Source organism: Narcine bancroftii, chromosome 4 (genome assembly GCF_036971445.1).
Source record: "Narcine bancroftii isolate sNarBan1 chromosome 4, sNarBan1.hap1, whole genome shotgun sequence".
NCBI classification, from domain to species: Eukaryota; Metazoa; Chordata; class Chondrichthyes; order Torpediniformes; family Narcinidae; genus Narcine; species Narcine bancroftii.
The window spans coordinates 315779639-315796915 of NC_091472.1; the positions used below are offsets into that span (position 1 = coordinate 315779639).

A 17277-nucleotide genomic window follows, 5' to 3' on the forward strand; every position below is an offset into this window, starting at 1 on the left:
GAGGATGTAAGCAGTACAGTGGGCAATGGTGAACCAGCCGGGGAGGTGGGGGGCACGGGGGTTATATTTGGAGCTTAAAAACACTACTGACAAGGTCCTGCACAAAGTTAGAGAACATGGTACAGGAGGTGAAATACTGACGTGCATAGAAAACTTGGTGACAGGAAGGAAGCAGAAATTTGCCCCCCTCCCCCCTCATTCTCTTAAATTTCAGCCCATACAGGTTAAGACCTGTCAAACGCTCTTAATATGATGACCCTTTCATTCCTGGAATCATCCTTGTGAACCTCCTCTGAACCATCTCCAACATCAGCCCATCCTTTCTTAAATGAGGGGCCCAAAACTGCTCACAATCCCCTGCTTTTATTTCAGATTTCTAGCATCTGCAGGGTTGCATTAATTGAGGTATCAAGCCTTTTGCAACCCCCATTTGGCTCTGAAGCCAACGTCTCCTCAGTATAGCTGGCTATTATATAATGCTCCATTCAATTCCTCCATATTCCAAAGCACTTCCCCCACCCCTGAACCTCTCTTCCCTCCTCCGTTCTTTGCATCCCGTCATTTAGCACAGAGTCGAGGCCTCATGCAAGGAGCCGTGAGTCATGATCCCAGAAGGTGGGTCCCAGGAGCACAGTCACTGCAGGGGTTGAACCTGGTCCCAACCTGGTGAAGCTGAACTGATCAAGTGTAGAGGGTCCCAATCCCTGTGTGTTCTCCCTTGGTACTCGTGCCCCTCGCTGGCTGCCTCCTGCCACGTCGGCAGCAGAGAGGTTTGAAGGGAGGAATTAAGCCAACCTTGCCCAGCCTGTATAGCTTCAGCACCCTGAATGACTACAAACCAGAAGGCCATTCAGCCTTTTGGGTCCATGCCAGCTCCAACACACCAATCCCATCAACCCCATTTCATTTAAATTTTAAATTTTATTGACAACACGGTAGAATCCGTTTCTGGCCATTTAACCCCGTACTACCCAATTACACCCAAAGTAACCTATGTTTTGGAAGGTGGGGGGAAACTGGAGCACCTGGGGAGAAGATATAAATTTCTGACAAACGGCCCCAGATTTGAACCCAGGTCGCTGGTGCTGTAATGGCATTGCACTCATTTTCTTTTCTGTAGCCAAACATATTCTCTCCCACATTCCCCTCAACTTTCTATCTTCAGAATCAGAATTTATTCTCATGAATATCACAAAATTCGATGTTTTGCGGCAGCGTCACAGGGGAAACATTTATATAAACCACCTTACAAAATAAATAAAAATAGTACAGGAAAAATGAGGCCGTGTCTGATGTTCATCGATTATTCAGGAATCTGATGGCGGAGGGGAAGAAGCCGCCCTTGTGCCGCTGGGCGCTCATCTTCAGGCTCCTGGACCTTTTCCCCGATAGTAGCAGAGTGAAGAGGGCACGGCCTGGGTGGTGGTGGGTCCTTGGGGAGAGAGGCTGCTTTTTTTAAGACACCGGCTCGTGTAGATGTCCTCAATGGAGTGAAGTCTGGTGCGCGTGATGTCGCAGGCTGCGTTAACGACCCTCTGGAGTTTATTCTTATCCTGAGAGTTGGCACCTCCATACCAGGCAATGAAGCAACCAGCCAGAATGCTCTCCCCGGTCCACCTGTAGAAGTTTCCAAGATTCTTTGGTAATGTACCAAATCTCCCCAAACTCCTCAAAAAGTACAGCCGCTGGCGATACATTAATGATTAGTAGCCAGTACAGCAGATTATCCCCTTCCCCCTACCACCCAGCCACAGACCAAATGACCACCAATGTACAGGGTGTAGTGAGACCACACCTGGCCTACTGTCTCCAGTCTGATCTCCATGTGGAGCAGAGGATACACTTGCTTTGGAGGTTGCTCACAGAGGGTTCACTGGGTTGATTCCTGAAGCAAAGAATCCAGAAGAAAAGTTGAGCAGGTTGAGTCTATTGCCACTGACCAGCCAATCTCAACCCTTTGGCGATGTCCCCCAACGTAGGCGTCTGCTCAAAGTTTATGGGCCCCCTTCCCTGTGAACCAGTCAAGTATAGAGAAGTTTCCTCCGTTCTTCTCTCTTACCAATTACATAAGAAAACATAAAAATATTTTATGATTTCATCCATGGCTCCTCTTAAATGTCCTATGGCTCCCCCAAGGACAATGGCTGTTCTAGACCCTGCTGGGGATTGGAAGGTTCTTCGATTAGAAGGTGTGACAGGAGAGGAAATGGCAAAGCAAGGAGCTGACAGGGTGTTTGTGGAGGTGAAGTTTCATTCAGATCAGCCTGGGTCTTGGGGGAGTCCAGGGCAGGCTCGACGGGCAGAGGGGCGTCCTCACACTTCCGAATGCTCTGGGCAAGGCATCTGATTGTCCAAGCTTGGGGAACACACCCAGAGTGAGTCGGTGAGAAAATCATCCCACAGAGGGAAGCTCGCACTTCGAATCTCTGAGCAGCACTTGGTCTCGGTGGGGTTGGGTGGGGGGAGGAGCAGATTGAGGTAGGGGTTAGGGACAGGAGGAAGTGGGTGGGAGTGGGGGAAGATGGTAGGGGTGAAAGCAGATGGAGGGAGGGAGTGAGGGCAGGTGGAGAGAGGGGCAGGGATCAGGTGGTGGGAAGGAGAGGCACACGGTGGAAGGAGTCAGCGAAACGGAGGTGGAGGTGGGAGGGGTCACAGGGTGGAAGGGTCAGAGGGAGGTGGGAGGGGTCGGGAGGAGGTAGGAGAGCTCAGGAGGAGGCGGGTCAGGAAGAGGTGGAAGGAGGAGGGGTCAAGAGGCGAGGGGGAGGGTCAGGTGGAGGTGGGAGGGGTCAGGAAGAGGTGTTGGGAGGTGGGGGGCCAGAGGGAGTCAGGAGGGGTTGGGAGCAGGTGGGAGAGGTCAGGAAGAGGAGGGAGGTGTTGGGAGGTGGGGGGCCAGAGGGAGTTAGGAGGGGTTGGTAGGAGATGGGAGGAGGTAGAGGGGTCAGGAGGAGGTGGGGAGGAAACAGTAAGAAGGAGGGAAGGGTCTGGAGGTGGGGGGCCAGAGGGAGATAGGAGAGGTTGGGAGATGGTTGGAGCGGTGGGAATGCGGGTTGGGAGGAGGTGGAAGGGGTGAAAATGGGGGCATCAGGAGGAGATGGTGATTGAGTGGTCTTGACTCAGTGTGCTGTGTGTTCCAGGTTGAGTGGACGATCACCCTTTGCTGCTTCAGACCCCACAGAGACGGAGACCAGAATCAATTCGGCACAGTTCGACCTCACAAAGTGCTACCCCAATGCATCGCAGAACTCCGCACACTTCCTCAAGCGGGTGCTCTGCATGTTCCCAGCGTGAGTAATACACCAGCACCTCGCCCCCACCCCAACACCACCACCACCGTGGTTCCCTCACAGACAGACCCAAGCTTCTAAGAGGAGACAGACCCTCCCTCCACACCATCCCATCACATACTCCCGGGGTCAGACACAGAGTGAAGCTCCCTCCACACCGTCCCGTCACACACTCCCGGGGTCAGACACAGAGAGAAGCTCCCTCCACACCGTCCCGTCACACACTCCCGGGGTCAGACACAGAGAGAAGCTCCCTCCACACCATTCCATCGCACACTCCCGGGGTCAGACACAGAGTGAAGCTCCCTCCACACCGACCCATCACACACTCCCATGACAGACACAGCAAGGGTTAGGTAAAGAATCCCAGGGCTTCTTACACTTAGATGAATAGAAATAAACAGAAGTAACTGCCAAGCCACAAACGATACCAGGAGGAAACCATTTCACCCAGCGAGTCTGTTCTATTAATCAACCAAAGCAAGCCTGCTGTAGGTTTTACTCCCAGCTCCAGCAGCTGCCACAAAGGCCCAGGCTGTAATACTTCAATAATAAATAGACAGAGGTGCTGGGGAAACTCAGCAGGTCTTGTAACTTCCACAGGGGGACACAGATACAATGTATATCCAACGTTTCGTGCCTGAGCCCTTCATCAAGGTGTCAAGCTCAAAGGGCTCAGGCCCAAAATCTTGGGAATGTATCTTTACCACCAATGAACGTTGCAGGACCTGCTGAGATCCTCCAGCACCTTTGTCTATTTACTGCAATCACAGCCTCTGCAGACTTTCTTGTTACAGACCAGTTCGATAATGTTGCTCCGAAATATCTCAATGAATGTTCAGTGCGAGAGTTCCACATTTCCACTTCCTCACGTGAGTATCATCCCCACATCAGGGCTGTACACTAGCTTCCCTCTACTCCTCCGTACTCCCCAGAACCCTATCAGCCATGGCCCACTGCATCTTATACTGACCACCATACCTATCTGTGTCTGCGTTAATTCCATGGCCCTCTCTGCTCTGCTCATTAATGAACCTGTCCTGATGCCTTTTAAATATGTGGGTGGGATTGGGGACATGGGTGGGTGGGGTTGGGGAGAGGAGTTGGGGAGGGGTGAGGGGAGTTGGGGACAGCAGTGAGGGGAGTTGGGAGAGAGGGGTAAGAGGAATTGGGGGAGGGAAGTGAGGGGAGTTGGGGAGGGGGTGAGGGGAGTTGGGAGAGTGAGGTGAGGGGATTTGGGGGAGGGGAGTTGGGGGAGAGCAGTGAGGGGAGTTAGAAGAGAGGGGTGAGGGGAGTTGGGGAGAGGGGTAAGGGGAGTTGGGGGAAGAGGGGTGAGGGGAATTGGGGAGAGGAGTGAGGGGAGTTGGGGAGTTGGGGGAGAGGGGTGAGAGGAGTTGGGGGAGAGAGGTGAGGAGAGTTGGGGAGGGGAGTGAGGGAAGTTGGGGACAGGGGTAAGGGGAGTTGGGGAGAGGAGTGAGGGGAGTTGGAGGAGAGAGGTGAGGGGATTTGGGGGAGGGGAGTGAGGGGAGTTGGGGAGAGCAATGAGGGGAGTTTGGAGAGAGGGGTGAGGGGAGTTAGGGGAAGAGAGTGAGGGGAGTTGGGGAGAAGGGTGAGTGGAGTTGGGGGAGGGGAGTGAGGGGAGTTGGGGAGAAGGGTGAGTGGAGTTGGGGGAGGGGAGTGAGGGGAGTTGGGGAGAGAGGTGAGGGGATTTGGGGAGGGGTGGCAGAATGAAATGATCTTTCAAATGAGATAGGAGGATGGGGACTGGTTGGGCTGCAGTACAGTGGGCTTGAGCGTGATGGCTGGATAGTTGAGTTGCTGGCCCTGAGTGATGCCATTGCCTCTGGCCACAGCTCCCGGCCCACAGTGAAGGAGTGCTACGCCAATCCCTGGCTGCAGGACAACTACCTGATGAAGCTGCGCCGGCAAACACTGACCTTCACCACCACCCGCCTGAAGGAGTTCTTGGTACACCACCAGAGGAAGAGGGCAGAGTCACTGACCAGGCACCGCGTCCTGCTCCGCAGCTACAGTTCCAACTCCTCACTCGTTGGCACGCCAGGCACCAGCCCCGGAGCCCAATAAACCCCCCACCCCCCCACCCCAACGCCAAGCGGGGCAGGCTCACGGAACATTCCAGTCAGTGCACATCGAAACCCCCGCCCCAGAGCTCCCGGAGACGGGCTATCTTTGAGAAAGCAACATGCAGGAATTGAACCACCGGCCACAGGACTACAGGAAGTGGGAAGGAGTTGGGGGGGAGGTAAATGTATCTAATGTTTGCCCAACTATAGAGTCGGGAAGCCCCTACCCCCTTGCACGCTCCGGTGAGGAGCCTTGGGCAACAGAGTGGCTTTTGAGGTCAGGGACAGGGCTGTGGATGGGGACGGGAAATGGTGGGGGAGATGGGTGCAGCCCCCCTCCTCATATGGACCTCCTCTTCCCCCACCCCTTCCCATGCCCTTCTTATGCCCATCCTTCAAAGCCACGCGGCAAGACCTGCAAAGTGGGGTAGGCTAGGAAGCGATGGGCCAAGTGGCTTTTCCCAGGCCTTACTGGGGAGGCGAGGTTGTTCTCAGGAAGCGCAGTGCAGGCTGGGTCTTCAGTCTGCTGCCCCTTTGCACAGAGGGGCCAGATCCTCCCTCAGCCCATTGCAGAGACAAGAGTCCCGATTTGAACAGACACCACCTCCCCCCCGCCCTATTCTTCGTCACCCCTCAATGAACCGGCGCTGTGGATGGACGCTGCAGAGCAAAGCCCTTCTCCTCTCTCGTGGCGGGAAGTTTCCGTTGCAGGGAGCCTGCATTAGTGGGATACCACAGAGCTCAGCAGTGGGTTTTGGCCACAGTTCCCCCTGCAGGTAGAGTCGACCAGTGGTGAGAGTCTGGGATTTCTGCATTTGTTTTTATACTGCTGCACACACGTCAGGCCGAAGCGTGCAATGCACACTCTCATGTGCCCAGGCACTGCCCATGCACAACCACGCCTGGACACGCACCTTGCTTTATATAAAGCAGTGAATTACACATAGCACAAGAGCTAACAAGCAAAAAAAAATTCAAGAGGGGACAATCCCTTCAGATCTATGTTTATAGATCAGATTGAGCTCCAGCAATTAGTCAGGCAAACGTTAGATCTCCTTGCCGGAGGTTTTTCTGGAAGAGGCTTGCATCAATCACTTAGACTCTGCTTTGTAGCCCCAGTGAACCCAATGCTTTCCCCTTTTAACCAGCAATGCTCCGTGTGGGTGCAGGTAGGCCCTGGAGACACAGGCCGGTACTCCCGTGTGGCGATCTGGGCTGGAGGGCGGTCCGCAAGGTCACCGCTGACCCTCCCCAGCCAGCGTGGCACGAACCGGGCTGATCAGGAGGCGGGCACGTCACTGAAGGGGGGGAAACCAGGGGATATTCCACCCCAAACTACAGACAGGATGGGAATGGTGTGCGTGTCAGAGGCAGGCATTTCAGAGGAATAGCAGCAGAGGCCATTCACCCCCTCATGCCGGTGCTGCCATTTCATATCATGGCTGATCTTTTACCACAATGCAACTTTACTCCATTGACCCCTTACCCCCTCAAGCTCCCCATCTCTGAAAGAAATTGGTTCATCAGGAGCGTGTGGGTGATGTCGAGATTCGTACTGGATGGGGAACTCGGACTGGGCCTGGAGAGAGGAGAGCAGGCTGGGCTAAGAAGGGATTAGAAATCTTTCCCATATGGACTTCTCCGAGCTCCTAGCCCAGTGAGGTGTGGCATTGCCAGGGTTGGCCCCCTCCTGAGGCTTGGTGAAGTCAAATGGGCTCTACAATTGTGTATCTTGTCTTGCCACCAACATTTGCCCTTCTCATCCAGCCTTGGTGCCTCCTCTTCTCCCACCATTTCCCTGGGCAATTCCTGGCCAGGCCAGTGGCTGAACCTGCCCCTGTTGCTGTCAAACAGCCACCTTTCCCACCTCCTGCCCTCATCATCTCCACCTTCCCTCCCCACAGCCTACCTGTTCTCTCCGCCCTCTCCGTTCCCTCGATCACAGTGATGTCACACTCTTGGTCACCGTGACATCGCAACCTCCATCTCTATCCCTCTCCCATTCCCTTTTTGTATTCGTCCTCCTCATCCCTCCCTCCATCACTGTTCCTCTCTTCCATTTCATTCCTCTTCAGTCACACTATCCACATCCTCCCTCTGCCCCTTCCATCTCTCTCTCTCTCTCCCTGAGAGGAACATGACTCAAGGTCACCCAAAGGCCAAGCTTCAAATCACCATCTCCTACACTCCTCCATCCAAACATTTCCTCTTCCCTTCAGATCCACTTCACAAATAACAAGACGCGTCCAACACAGATATTTGCTGTTTCTATTAGCCAGTTTAATTGACCTCCTTATTCTTGTTCTCGAACCCTTTCTGCCTTTATTTCATTCTCCTTCTTTTCCGTCTCTCTCCTTTTGCTAATTATTTATCCTGTCTTTTTCACCATCTCTCCCCATCCTTCCCTCCTTCCCTCCCTCTCTCCTGCTCTCCATTCTCTCTCTTTCTCTCTCTTTCTCTCCCTCCCTCCCTCTCTCCTGCTTTCCGTTCTGTCTCTCTCCTTTTCTCTCTTTCCTTTTCTCTCTCTCCTTTTCTCTCCCTCTTTCCCTCCTCTCTCTCTCTCTCTCTTTTCATGTCTGTCTCCCATCCGAGGTCCCCATCCCAACCCTGTATCTCTCCATCCCCCTCCACTCGTTCATGGTTGGAGGAAAGATGGGGAAAACAGAACATGGCCACCAGGTGAAACTCTCAGAAATGTTAGTGAAAAGATTTGTTTATACAAATCACATTAATGTATGCTCCATAAGGAGGCAGATAGAGATTAGTCCAAGAGGGTTAGATTGCAAGAGAAGGGAAACTTACTGTCATTATTTTGGTCAATGAATTGTTTATTGCCATGTGTACCAAGATATAGTGACAACGTTTTTGTGTGCTATCCAGGCAAATCAGCCTATTCATAGAACAGCAGGTGGTGCAAGAATTAAAGCAATAGAGCAGCAGTTAGTGTTAAAGTGAAAGCTACAGTTAATCAGTGCAAGGGGTCACTTTGTATGAAAGGGAGGGTGAGACCACACCTGGAAGAGTTTTGGTTTCCAACCCCAGGGGAGGTGGCACAAAATTTGCTTCAGAGGGAGTGCCATATTGTCGATCCTGTTTATTAGTCTCTGGGATGTGTAGTTCATTGGGGAGACCAAGCTTGGCCCATTGTTGTTGATGTCGTGAAGAACGATGGATAATCCTGTTGAGGTGCATGAGCTATGGCCCATCCCTGTGGAGGCTGGCGGTCCGGGAGTCCAGACCAACAAGCTAGGCCCCGGAGACGGGTTGTCCGTGTGGGATGGAAGAGCAACGTGAATGCAAGGATTTCTCTCTCCCGGGAGCTGTGGGGGAACCTCTACATTCGAGGCTGGGGCGCTGTGGTTACCAAGTGACTGGGGTTATGTGGTGGAAAGTGAGGTAAGGACAGGGAGACAATGATCATTAAGGTGAACAGGCTCAAAGACCGAGCTTTCAGCTCCAGTAGCTGCGGTGCTAGTGTTCTTAATCTTCTCTTACCCTCTCCAACAATCTCTGTAACTTTCTGTCTTTCACCTTAGCAAGAGGTGGGGTGCACGCTCCGGTGAGCACCCGGAGCACCCGCTCTCTGTCCCCATCATGCGTTTCTCCCATGGTCTTTCTGCTTACGCCCCCTCTTTCTATTACCTGCACATACCCCCCCCTTGTAAGTCACCGCCTTGCCCTCTGATCCCCCCTCACCCTCTGACTCCCTCCTTGCCTTGTCATCCTTTCCCATTTTTCTGCTTTTGTCTCTCACTCTCTTTGCCCCTATTTCTTCCCTTCTGCACCCTCCTCTCTCCCTGCCTCACCCCTGTTCTCCCCTTCCAGGAGTCGGGCAATTTGGATCTGCCTCTCCCAGATTCCCCTACCCCTCCCCATTGAGGCTCAGACCTCTCTGCCCTTCTGCATCTCCTGCTCCCTCTCTCTCTCACAAACACACACTGCCTTGAACCTCCACTGTCTCTCTTCCCACAGCAACTCCCCAGGCAGCCTTTGGCCGGGAAGCCTGTGGTGGTCCATCATAGACTTGAAATTCTCACAAATTTCCACAGCAAAGAAGGTGTTCAATGTGAAAGAGGCTGCTTTTACACTGCTAGTGACGTGTGCTACAAGATCCTGGCTAATGCACGTGTTCATGCAACATCAGCGGAGATGGCCGAATGTGGAGTCCATGTTTCTGATGTCAGCCCATGCTCTGGAGTTGTCTGGATGATGCTGTCTTCAAAAAGCCCTGTGACAATGGGGATGGGATCTCACTGGACACAGGTGGCCTTCAGCGAGCACATTGTCTCTGTCAATGGATGAAACAAGCCCAGTGTCTGTTGGATGGTTGTAGTTTTGACACGGAGCAGTGGCATGGCAGCTGAGAAATAAAGACAGCCAGAAACGGCCTGGTGTCTCCGTCGCCTTTCGACCGATCTCCATCCTCGCCGTCATTGAGTTTTTCAACAAGGACCCCTTCAGCCCAGCTCATCCGTGGCGACCGAAGTTGTCCACCCAAGCTATTCCCACAAGCTGCCGTTTCGCCCATGTCCCTCTCACCTTTTCCAATCCATGTGCTCGTCTAAATGCCTCGAACATTGTAATTGTCATTGCTGTTCACTGTTGGTTCACTGAAGATTGTTGAAGGTTACAAAATGATATAGACAGGATGCAGAGTGGGGCAGAAACGTGGCAGATGGAGTTAAATTTTGGAAGGTCAAAGCAGAAGAGTGAGCACAGGGTTAATGGTTGGGTACTTAACAGTGTGGATGAACAGAGGGACCTTGGGGTCCAAATCCATACATTCCTCAAGGTTGCCACACAGTTTGATAGGATAGTTAAGAAGGTCTATGGGATGTTGGGCTTCATTAATAGAGGGATTGAGTTCAGGAGTCGAGAGGTCATGTTGCAACCCTACAAATCTCTGGTGAGACCAGACTTAAGAGTATTATGTTCAGTCTGGTCACCTCATTATAGGAAGGATGTGGAAGCTACGGAGAGGGAGCAGAGGAGATTTACCAGGTTGTTGCCTGGATTGCAAAACATCTTATGAGGCAAGGTTAGCAGAGCTGGGACTTTTCTCTTTGAAGCGTAGAAAGATGGGAGGAAACTTGATAGAGGTCTACAAGATTCTGAGAGGTATAGATAGGGTGGACAGCCAGTGCCTGTTTCCCAGGGCAGGATCAGCAAACACCAGAGGACATGAGTACAAAGTGAAGGGAGGAACGTTTAGGGGAGACGACAGGGGAAGTTTTTTTTTACACAGAGAGTTGTGGGTGCCTGGAATGCCTTGCCAGGGGTGGTAGTGGAGGCTGGAACATTAGGGCCATTTAAGAGACTCTTAGACAGACACATGGATGGAAGAAAAATAGAGGGTTACGGAGTAGGGAAGGTCTAGTATATTTTTGGTAGGAATATATGGGTCGGCACAACTTCGATGGCCGAGGGGCCTGTCCTGTGCTGAAGTGTTCTATGTTCTATTTCATACATTCACCAACTGCTGAGTAAAAGCATTGCCCCTCGGGTCTACTTTGCCCTCTCACAAACCTACAACCTCTAGTTTTAGATTCCCCCACCTCGGGGGAAAAATCCGACCAACCATCTTGGTGTGGCCCTCAGAATTTGATACATCTCTATAAGGTGACCCTCAGCAGCCTATGCTTTAGAGAAAAACAGTCCCATTCTACCCAGTCTCTCATAACACAAGCCAACCAGTTTTGCTAACATCCCAATGAATTTGTTCAGCACCCTCTCCAACTTCATGATGTCCTTACGATAGCTGGGTGACCAGAACTGTGCACATTAATCCAAGAGCAACTTCACTAAGATCAACTGTGATATCCCAACTCCTGGGCAAAACAGCCAGACTAACAATGGCAAACATGCCTAAACCTCCTTCAAGGCTATTGGCATCTTTATTTTGACAATGTACCTATACTCCCAGATCTCTCCAGTCTACAACTCTCCAGCGTCCTTACTCTACAGGTTTAACTGACCAAAATGCAGCACTTCACACTTGTCTGAGTTAATTTCCATCTGCCATTTCTTGGCCTTCTTTCCAAGATGATCTAACCCTCCTCAGATGTAGAACCCGCTCTCAGGTGTCTGTGATTCTATATATAAATCCCTGAACTCATTGATTAGTTTCCAGACTGTAACTTCATACCGTGCATCCGTGATTCCTTATATAAACTTCATCACTGTACCCTTCCAACCCCAGAGTTATTGTAGTAGGTTTGGTATCCCTATAAATAAACCCCAATCATTTAGATCCCAGCCTGTATCTCACACATAGGTATCTGTTATTCCATATATGACCCCCCCCCCCCACACCAAATCTCCTGAATTAGAATTTGTTATTCTAAATCAGTGGTTTTCAAACTGCCCCCTAAACTTATATTCCACCTTAAGTAATCCCTATGCCATCGGTGCTCTGTGATTAGTAAGGGATTGCTTAAGGTGAAAAGAAAAAGGTTTGAAAACCACTGTTTTAATCGTCCCTCATTGACTCGTCATGTGCAGGGCTTCACAACTCCAAAGGAAATGGGCCAATGACCATTTTTCTCAAGCAAAAGATTTCAGTAACAATTGGGTCTAGAGCAGTGATTCTCAACCTTCCCTTCCCACTCACGTAAGCAGTCCCTTACAGAGCACCGATAACTTAGGGTTTACTTAAAGTGAAATGTGAGTGGAAAGAAAAACATTGCGAATCACTGGCTTAGACCCTCATTAGGGGGGATCCATCTCCCATCATGGCTTCTGAGAACCGTGTACACCTCAATGTGGTCACCTCTAAATCAAGAGTCCAAGCCGTGTCCTTGTGCAACAAACCCCTCATCCTCATTCCAAGAAACTCAGCTCTTCGTGGCATCAAACCCCACTACCCTTCAAAGTACTCCCCTTGGTCCCCAACCCTGCTTTTTTTCCATGATCCTGGATCAGAACCTTTGCCAGGTTCTGGATGCATCATATCAACTTGCAGAAATGTTTGTCTGGCCCTCGACCTGGCCAGGTGGAGATGTTCAGTCCACTTTGTAACAAGAGGTGCTTCCTGAGTGGACTTAGGTGTGACTTCATCCAATCACCTTGGCCAACGCACTGCCTTGAACTATCTCACCACCTTGATTACATTCACCCCACCCCCAATCTTCAACATTCAAGGGGATACAGCCCACAGCCAATCTTCATAGTTTAACCTTTCCACAGAAGAAACAGAAGCAGGAGTCGGCCATATGCAAGGAAGGGGAGGGCACTGAGGAATGCGGAGGAACAGAGATCTAGGAATAACCGTTCATCGTTCTTTGAAAGTGGATTCTCATGTGGATAGGGCAGTGAAGAAGGCTTTTGGTATGCTGGCCTTCATAAATCAAAGCACAGAATATAGGAGCTGGGAGGTGATATTGAGACTGTTCAAGGCATTGGTGAGGCCAAGTTTGGAATATTGTGTGCAGTTTTGGTCTCCAAATTATATGAAGGATATCAATAAGGTAGAGAGGGTACAGAGAAGATTTACTAAAATGTTGCCTGGATTGCAGTATCTAGAATACAGAGAAAGATTGAGTAGACTGGGTCTTTATTCATTGGAGCGTAGAAGGTTGAGGGGGGATTTGATAGAGGTATTTAAGATTATGAAGGGGATAGATAGAGTAGAATGTGAATAGGCTCTTCCCCTTGAGGGTAGGAGAGATTGGAACAAGGGGTTATAAGTTAAGGGTTAGGGGGAAAAGGTTTAGAAGTAACATGAGAGGGAATTTCTTCACTCAAACAGTGGTGGCTGAGTGGAATGACCTGGAAGAGGTGGTTGCGGCAGGGTCAATTTTGTCATTTAAGAGAAGGTTGGATGAGTACATGGATGTGAGGGGATTGGAGGGTTATGGGCAGGGAGCGGGTAGATGGAACTAGTGGAGATCACTTAAATCGGTACGGACTAGAGGGGCCGAGATGGCCTGTTTCCATGCTGTTATATAGTTGTATGGCTGATGTAGCCATTAACTCAGCTCCACTCACCTGTCTGTTCTCCAACACAATTCCCCTCTCATTCAAAAGATCTTTATGTGAGCCCTTAAATGCATTCAGTGAGGAAGTCTCTTTTGGGAAGAGAATTCCCCCAATTCACTACTCTCTGGGAGATGCAATTTCTCCTACGTCTTAAATCTACCCCAAGCCTTTGACCCCCTAGCTGATTCTATCTTACCTCTTTCATAATTCAATCCATCTCTAGAAGATCTCCCTCATCCAAAACTCCAGTGAGTTTAATCCCAGACTATTCAACATCTCATAAGTTAATCCACTTCATTTCTGGAATCGGAGCAAATACTATTTATTGTAATGTAATAAAACAGAAATGTAATATTACACAAAACTGTTTAGCCTGTCGTAAGGCAGACAAAGATTCACCATTAGCATTGCCTGACACCCCTTACAGTCAGAGAAAGGGAAGCAAACAAGCGTTAGCTGGTGGATTCGCCTCCAGTGCTCCCGCAGCCTCTGCAGCTGCACGAGTACCAGTTCACTTCACACCATCGGCAACCTCGTGTCTATGCGGGTTTTCCCCGGGAGCTCCAGTTTCCTCCCACCATTCGAAACATACCGGGGGTTGCAGGTTAACTGAATGGCACGGGGTCGTGGGCCGAAATGGCCTGTTACCATGCTGTATGTCTAAATTTCTTAAAATTTAATCCCAAGTCCTGATCCAAACCTCTGATACAATGAGGAAACCTTCAGCACCCGAGGCCCTTCTTGTCTTCAGTGTCCTCTAGTATCCCACTTCTGACATCTGGTTCTCATGAGCCAGTCGCCCGCAGCCTGGTGTGAGCCCTTTGACCTCAAGCCGCATGCAGCCTGGTGTGAGCCCTTTGACCTCAAGCTACCCGCAGCCTGGTGTGAGCCCTTTGACCTCAAGCCACCCGCAGCCTGGTGTGAGCCCTTTGACCTCAAGCCGCCCGCAGCCTGGCGTGAGCCCTTTCACTTCAAGCCACCCGCAGCCTGGTGTGAGTCCTTTGACTTCAAGCCACCTGCAGCCTGGTGTGAGCCCTTTGACCTCAAGCCGCCCGCAGCCTGGTGTGAGCCCTTTGACTTCAAGCCACCCGCAGCCTGGTGTGAGCCCTTTAACCTCAAGCCGCCTGCAGCCTGGTGTGAGCCCTTTGATCTCAAGCCACCTGCAGCCTAGTGTGAGCCCTTTGACCTCAAGCCACCCACAGCCTGGTGTGAGCCCTTTGACCTTAAGTCGCCCGCAGCCTGGTGTGAGCCCTTTGACCTCAAGCCACCCGGAGCCTGGTGTGAGCCTTTTAACCTCAAGTCACCAGTAGCCTGGTGTGAGCCCTTAGACCTCAAGCCACCCGCAGCCTGGTGAACCTCTGCACCTCCAAACCCAAAATACCATTTCCCTTTTATCCCTGCACTATTAGTTGGAAAGACCATCTCCTCATGTTCAGCTGCACAAGATGTTAATGAGGTCACATATGGAGCATTCTGCACAGTTCTGGTCTCTCAGCTTAGGAAAGATGGAATTAAGCTGGAAGGGCTGCAAGAAAGATTGACATGGATGTTACCGGGACTGGAGGACAAGTTAACATGAGAAGTTGGGATTCTTTCCCTGGGGCAGAGGAGGTATAGAAAATCATGAGGGGGCACAGATAGAACGAATGGTCACAGTCTTTTTCCCAGGTTAGGGGAAACATTTAAAGGGGGAGGCCTGTGGGACATCTTCAAACAGAGGGAGTGCGGAATGAGCTGCCAGAGGGAGTGGTAGAGGTGGGGATAATGACCACATTTCATTTAATTTAGACATACAGGCCCTTTTGACGCACAAGCCCGTGCAGCCCATTTGACCTATAACCCCCAGTACATTTTTGAAGGAAACCGGAGCACCCGGAGGAAACCCACGCAAATACGGGAGAACATGAAAACCCTTTCCAAATAGCGGTGGATTCGAACCCCAGTCACTGGTGGTTTAACAGCTTTGCGCTAACCATGCCACCCTTTAAAAAAAACATTTGGATGAGTAGGAAAGTTTTAAAGGGATAAGCAGCCAAATGGGACAACTTGGCCAACATGGAGGTGATGGGCCAAAGGGCCCATTTTGGTGCTCCATGACTGTGTGACTATCAAAGTCCATTCCTTGGTGTGTTCCTACTTCCACAGAACCATTGAAACATGGGCTGACCACTGGTGGGGGAGAGCAGAGGCATATTCCTATTGGTGGAAGGTGACATGCCCATTGGCTTCTCACCTCTTGCTCAAAGACGAATGAAGGAAGAGAGATGCGTGTCAAGTGGGGTCGTTCAATTAGTGGGTGCCCCCGGGGTTATTGATGAGAGACCAATTGCATAAAGCACTCAAGTATCCCTTGACAAATCCTGGACTTCACATCCTGGGAAGGAGGCGAGGCAGGAAAGATCACCAGGAACATGTTCAACATATCCAATGTGCAGACAATGGAAGGAGAGGGGCGCAAGAAGGATGGACACTGTCTCCAGAGAAGGTGAAGGGTCAAGAGTGCAGAAGAGTACTGGACAGGAGTGGACCTTTCAGCCCACAGCTCGGTGCCGAACACGATACCCGTTCAACTGAAACTCTGCTGTCTGCAATGGGGAAGTGGTCAGTGCCAAGAAGAGAGCTGGTCAGCACCGGCAGAGGGACCACGGGATTGGTCACTGTCAGACAGGGAGGGATGGAGTCAATCTAACTCCTGCCTACCTCACACCCTCAACCCTCCCCATGCCCATCGAAGAGCTTTATAACTGTCCCTATTATACCAGCCTTGAGCACCACCCACGGCAAAGTATTTCAAACACCCACCACTCTGTGTGTAGAAGAAACTTACCCTTGGCGTCTCTTCTAAACTTTCCTCCCCTCACCTTCAACAGATGTCCTCTGGTAATGGCTATTGTTGCCCCCTCTTAAACATGATGTGTGAGACACCTTTACCCCAGAAATATGATCCTGGCCATCTACTCTATCAACATCTCTGATGGTAGATTCATTGGAAATACTCAGAGCAAAGGGACCCCTTCATCTCCATGCCCTTGGAAGAGATCTGCATCCTTTCCCACCATCCAGCGCTGGGTTCATAGCCCTTATGGGTCACTGCTCCTCAAGGACACATCCAAGAATGATTTCCCTGTGGGGTGGGATTTCTGCTCCCATTCTCAGTCAGCCAGTGGTAACCTGCCCTCGCCCCCCCCCCCCCCCCAATCACCTTCCAGCTGGAAGCATATTTTTGCCTTTCCCTTCAAACCATTTCCCCACACCACCAATTACTCCAATCACCACCCTTAGCTCTTCTTGGCCTCCAGCTGAGGCCAGTAGGCCCATCTATTTAGTCTCTCTTGGCCCCTCTCAGGAGGATATGACCACAGCTTATCCAGTCTGCATTATACAAACAGACTGGAGAAACTCAGCAGGTCACAGAGCATCCACATGAAGTAAAAGGCAGTCGACATTCTGGACCGGAATCTTCTTCAGGAGTTACTTATCCAATCTCTACTCACATCCAGAATGTACAGTCCAGGCAATGTCCTCATGGACATCTCTTGTGTAACCTGGTGACCAGGACTGTACACGTATTCACCAGTAACCAGGCCTCTCTTTGGTTCCAAGTCTAAAGTTCACCTCTCTGCTTCTGTTCTCGATGCCTCAGGTGGTTGAGATCACTCTATGTGCTTTGAGAAACTGCCCCTCTCTGCCAGGATCTCCTCACCTCGCAATCTCCTCCTATTTATTGTATATTGTGTACCTTTAGAACCATAAAACATTACAAAGCAGAAAACAGGCCAAAGTATTATTTGGCCTGGTCCCACTGACCTGCACCCAGTCCATATCCCTCCATACCCCTCCCATCCATGTACCTGTCAAATTTTTTCTTTAAATTAAAATTGAACCCACATTCACCACCTCATCTGGCACCTCATTCCACACTCCCACCACAC

At 50.8% G+C, this 17277-nt stretch overlaps 1 protein-coding gene across 6 annotated transcripts in view; it reads left to right on the forward strand.

Annotated features, from left to right (window-relative positions):
- Positions 1-9756, forward strand: part of spega (striated muscle enriched protein kinase a) — a 341612-nt gene extending 331856 nt beyond the window's left edge. For 4 of the 6 annotated variants that reach the window (XM_069936004.1, XM_069936002.1, XM_069936005.1 and 1 more), the window contains 3 exons: positions 3135-3284; positions 5138-5252; positions 9341-9756. In XM_069936004.1, the coding sequence (XP_069792105.1) occupies positions 3135-3284; positions 5138-5252; positions 9341-9670 (595 nt within the window). In that variant the 3' untranslated portion in view covers positions 9671-9756. Of the gene's footprint in view, positions 1-3134; positions 3285-4066; positions 4164-5137; positions 5253-9340 lie in introns of those variants that run through there. The other 2 variants (XM_069936006.1, XM_069936008.1) reach the window with 2 other exon arrangements.
- The last annotated feature ends 7521 nt before the right edge of the window (positions 9757-17277 follow it).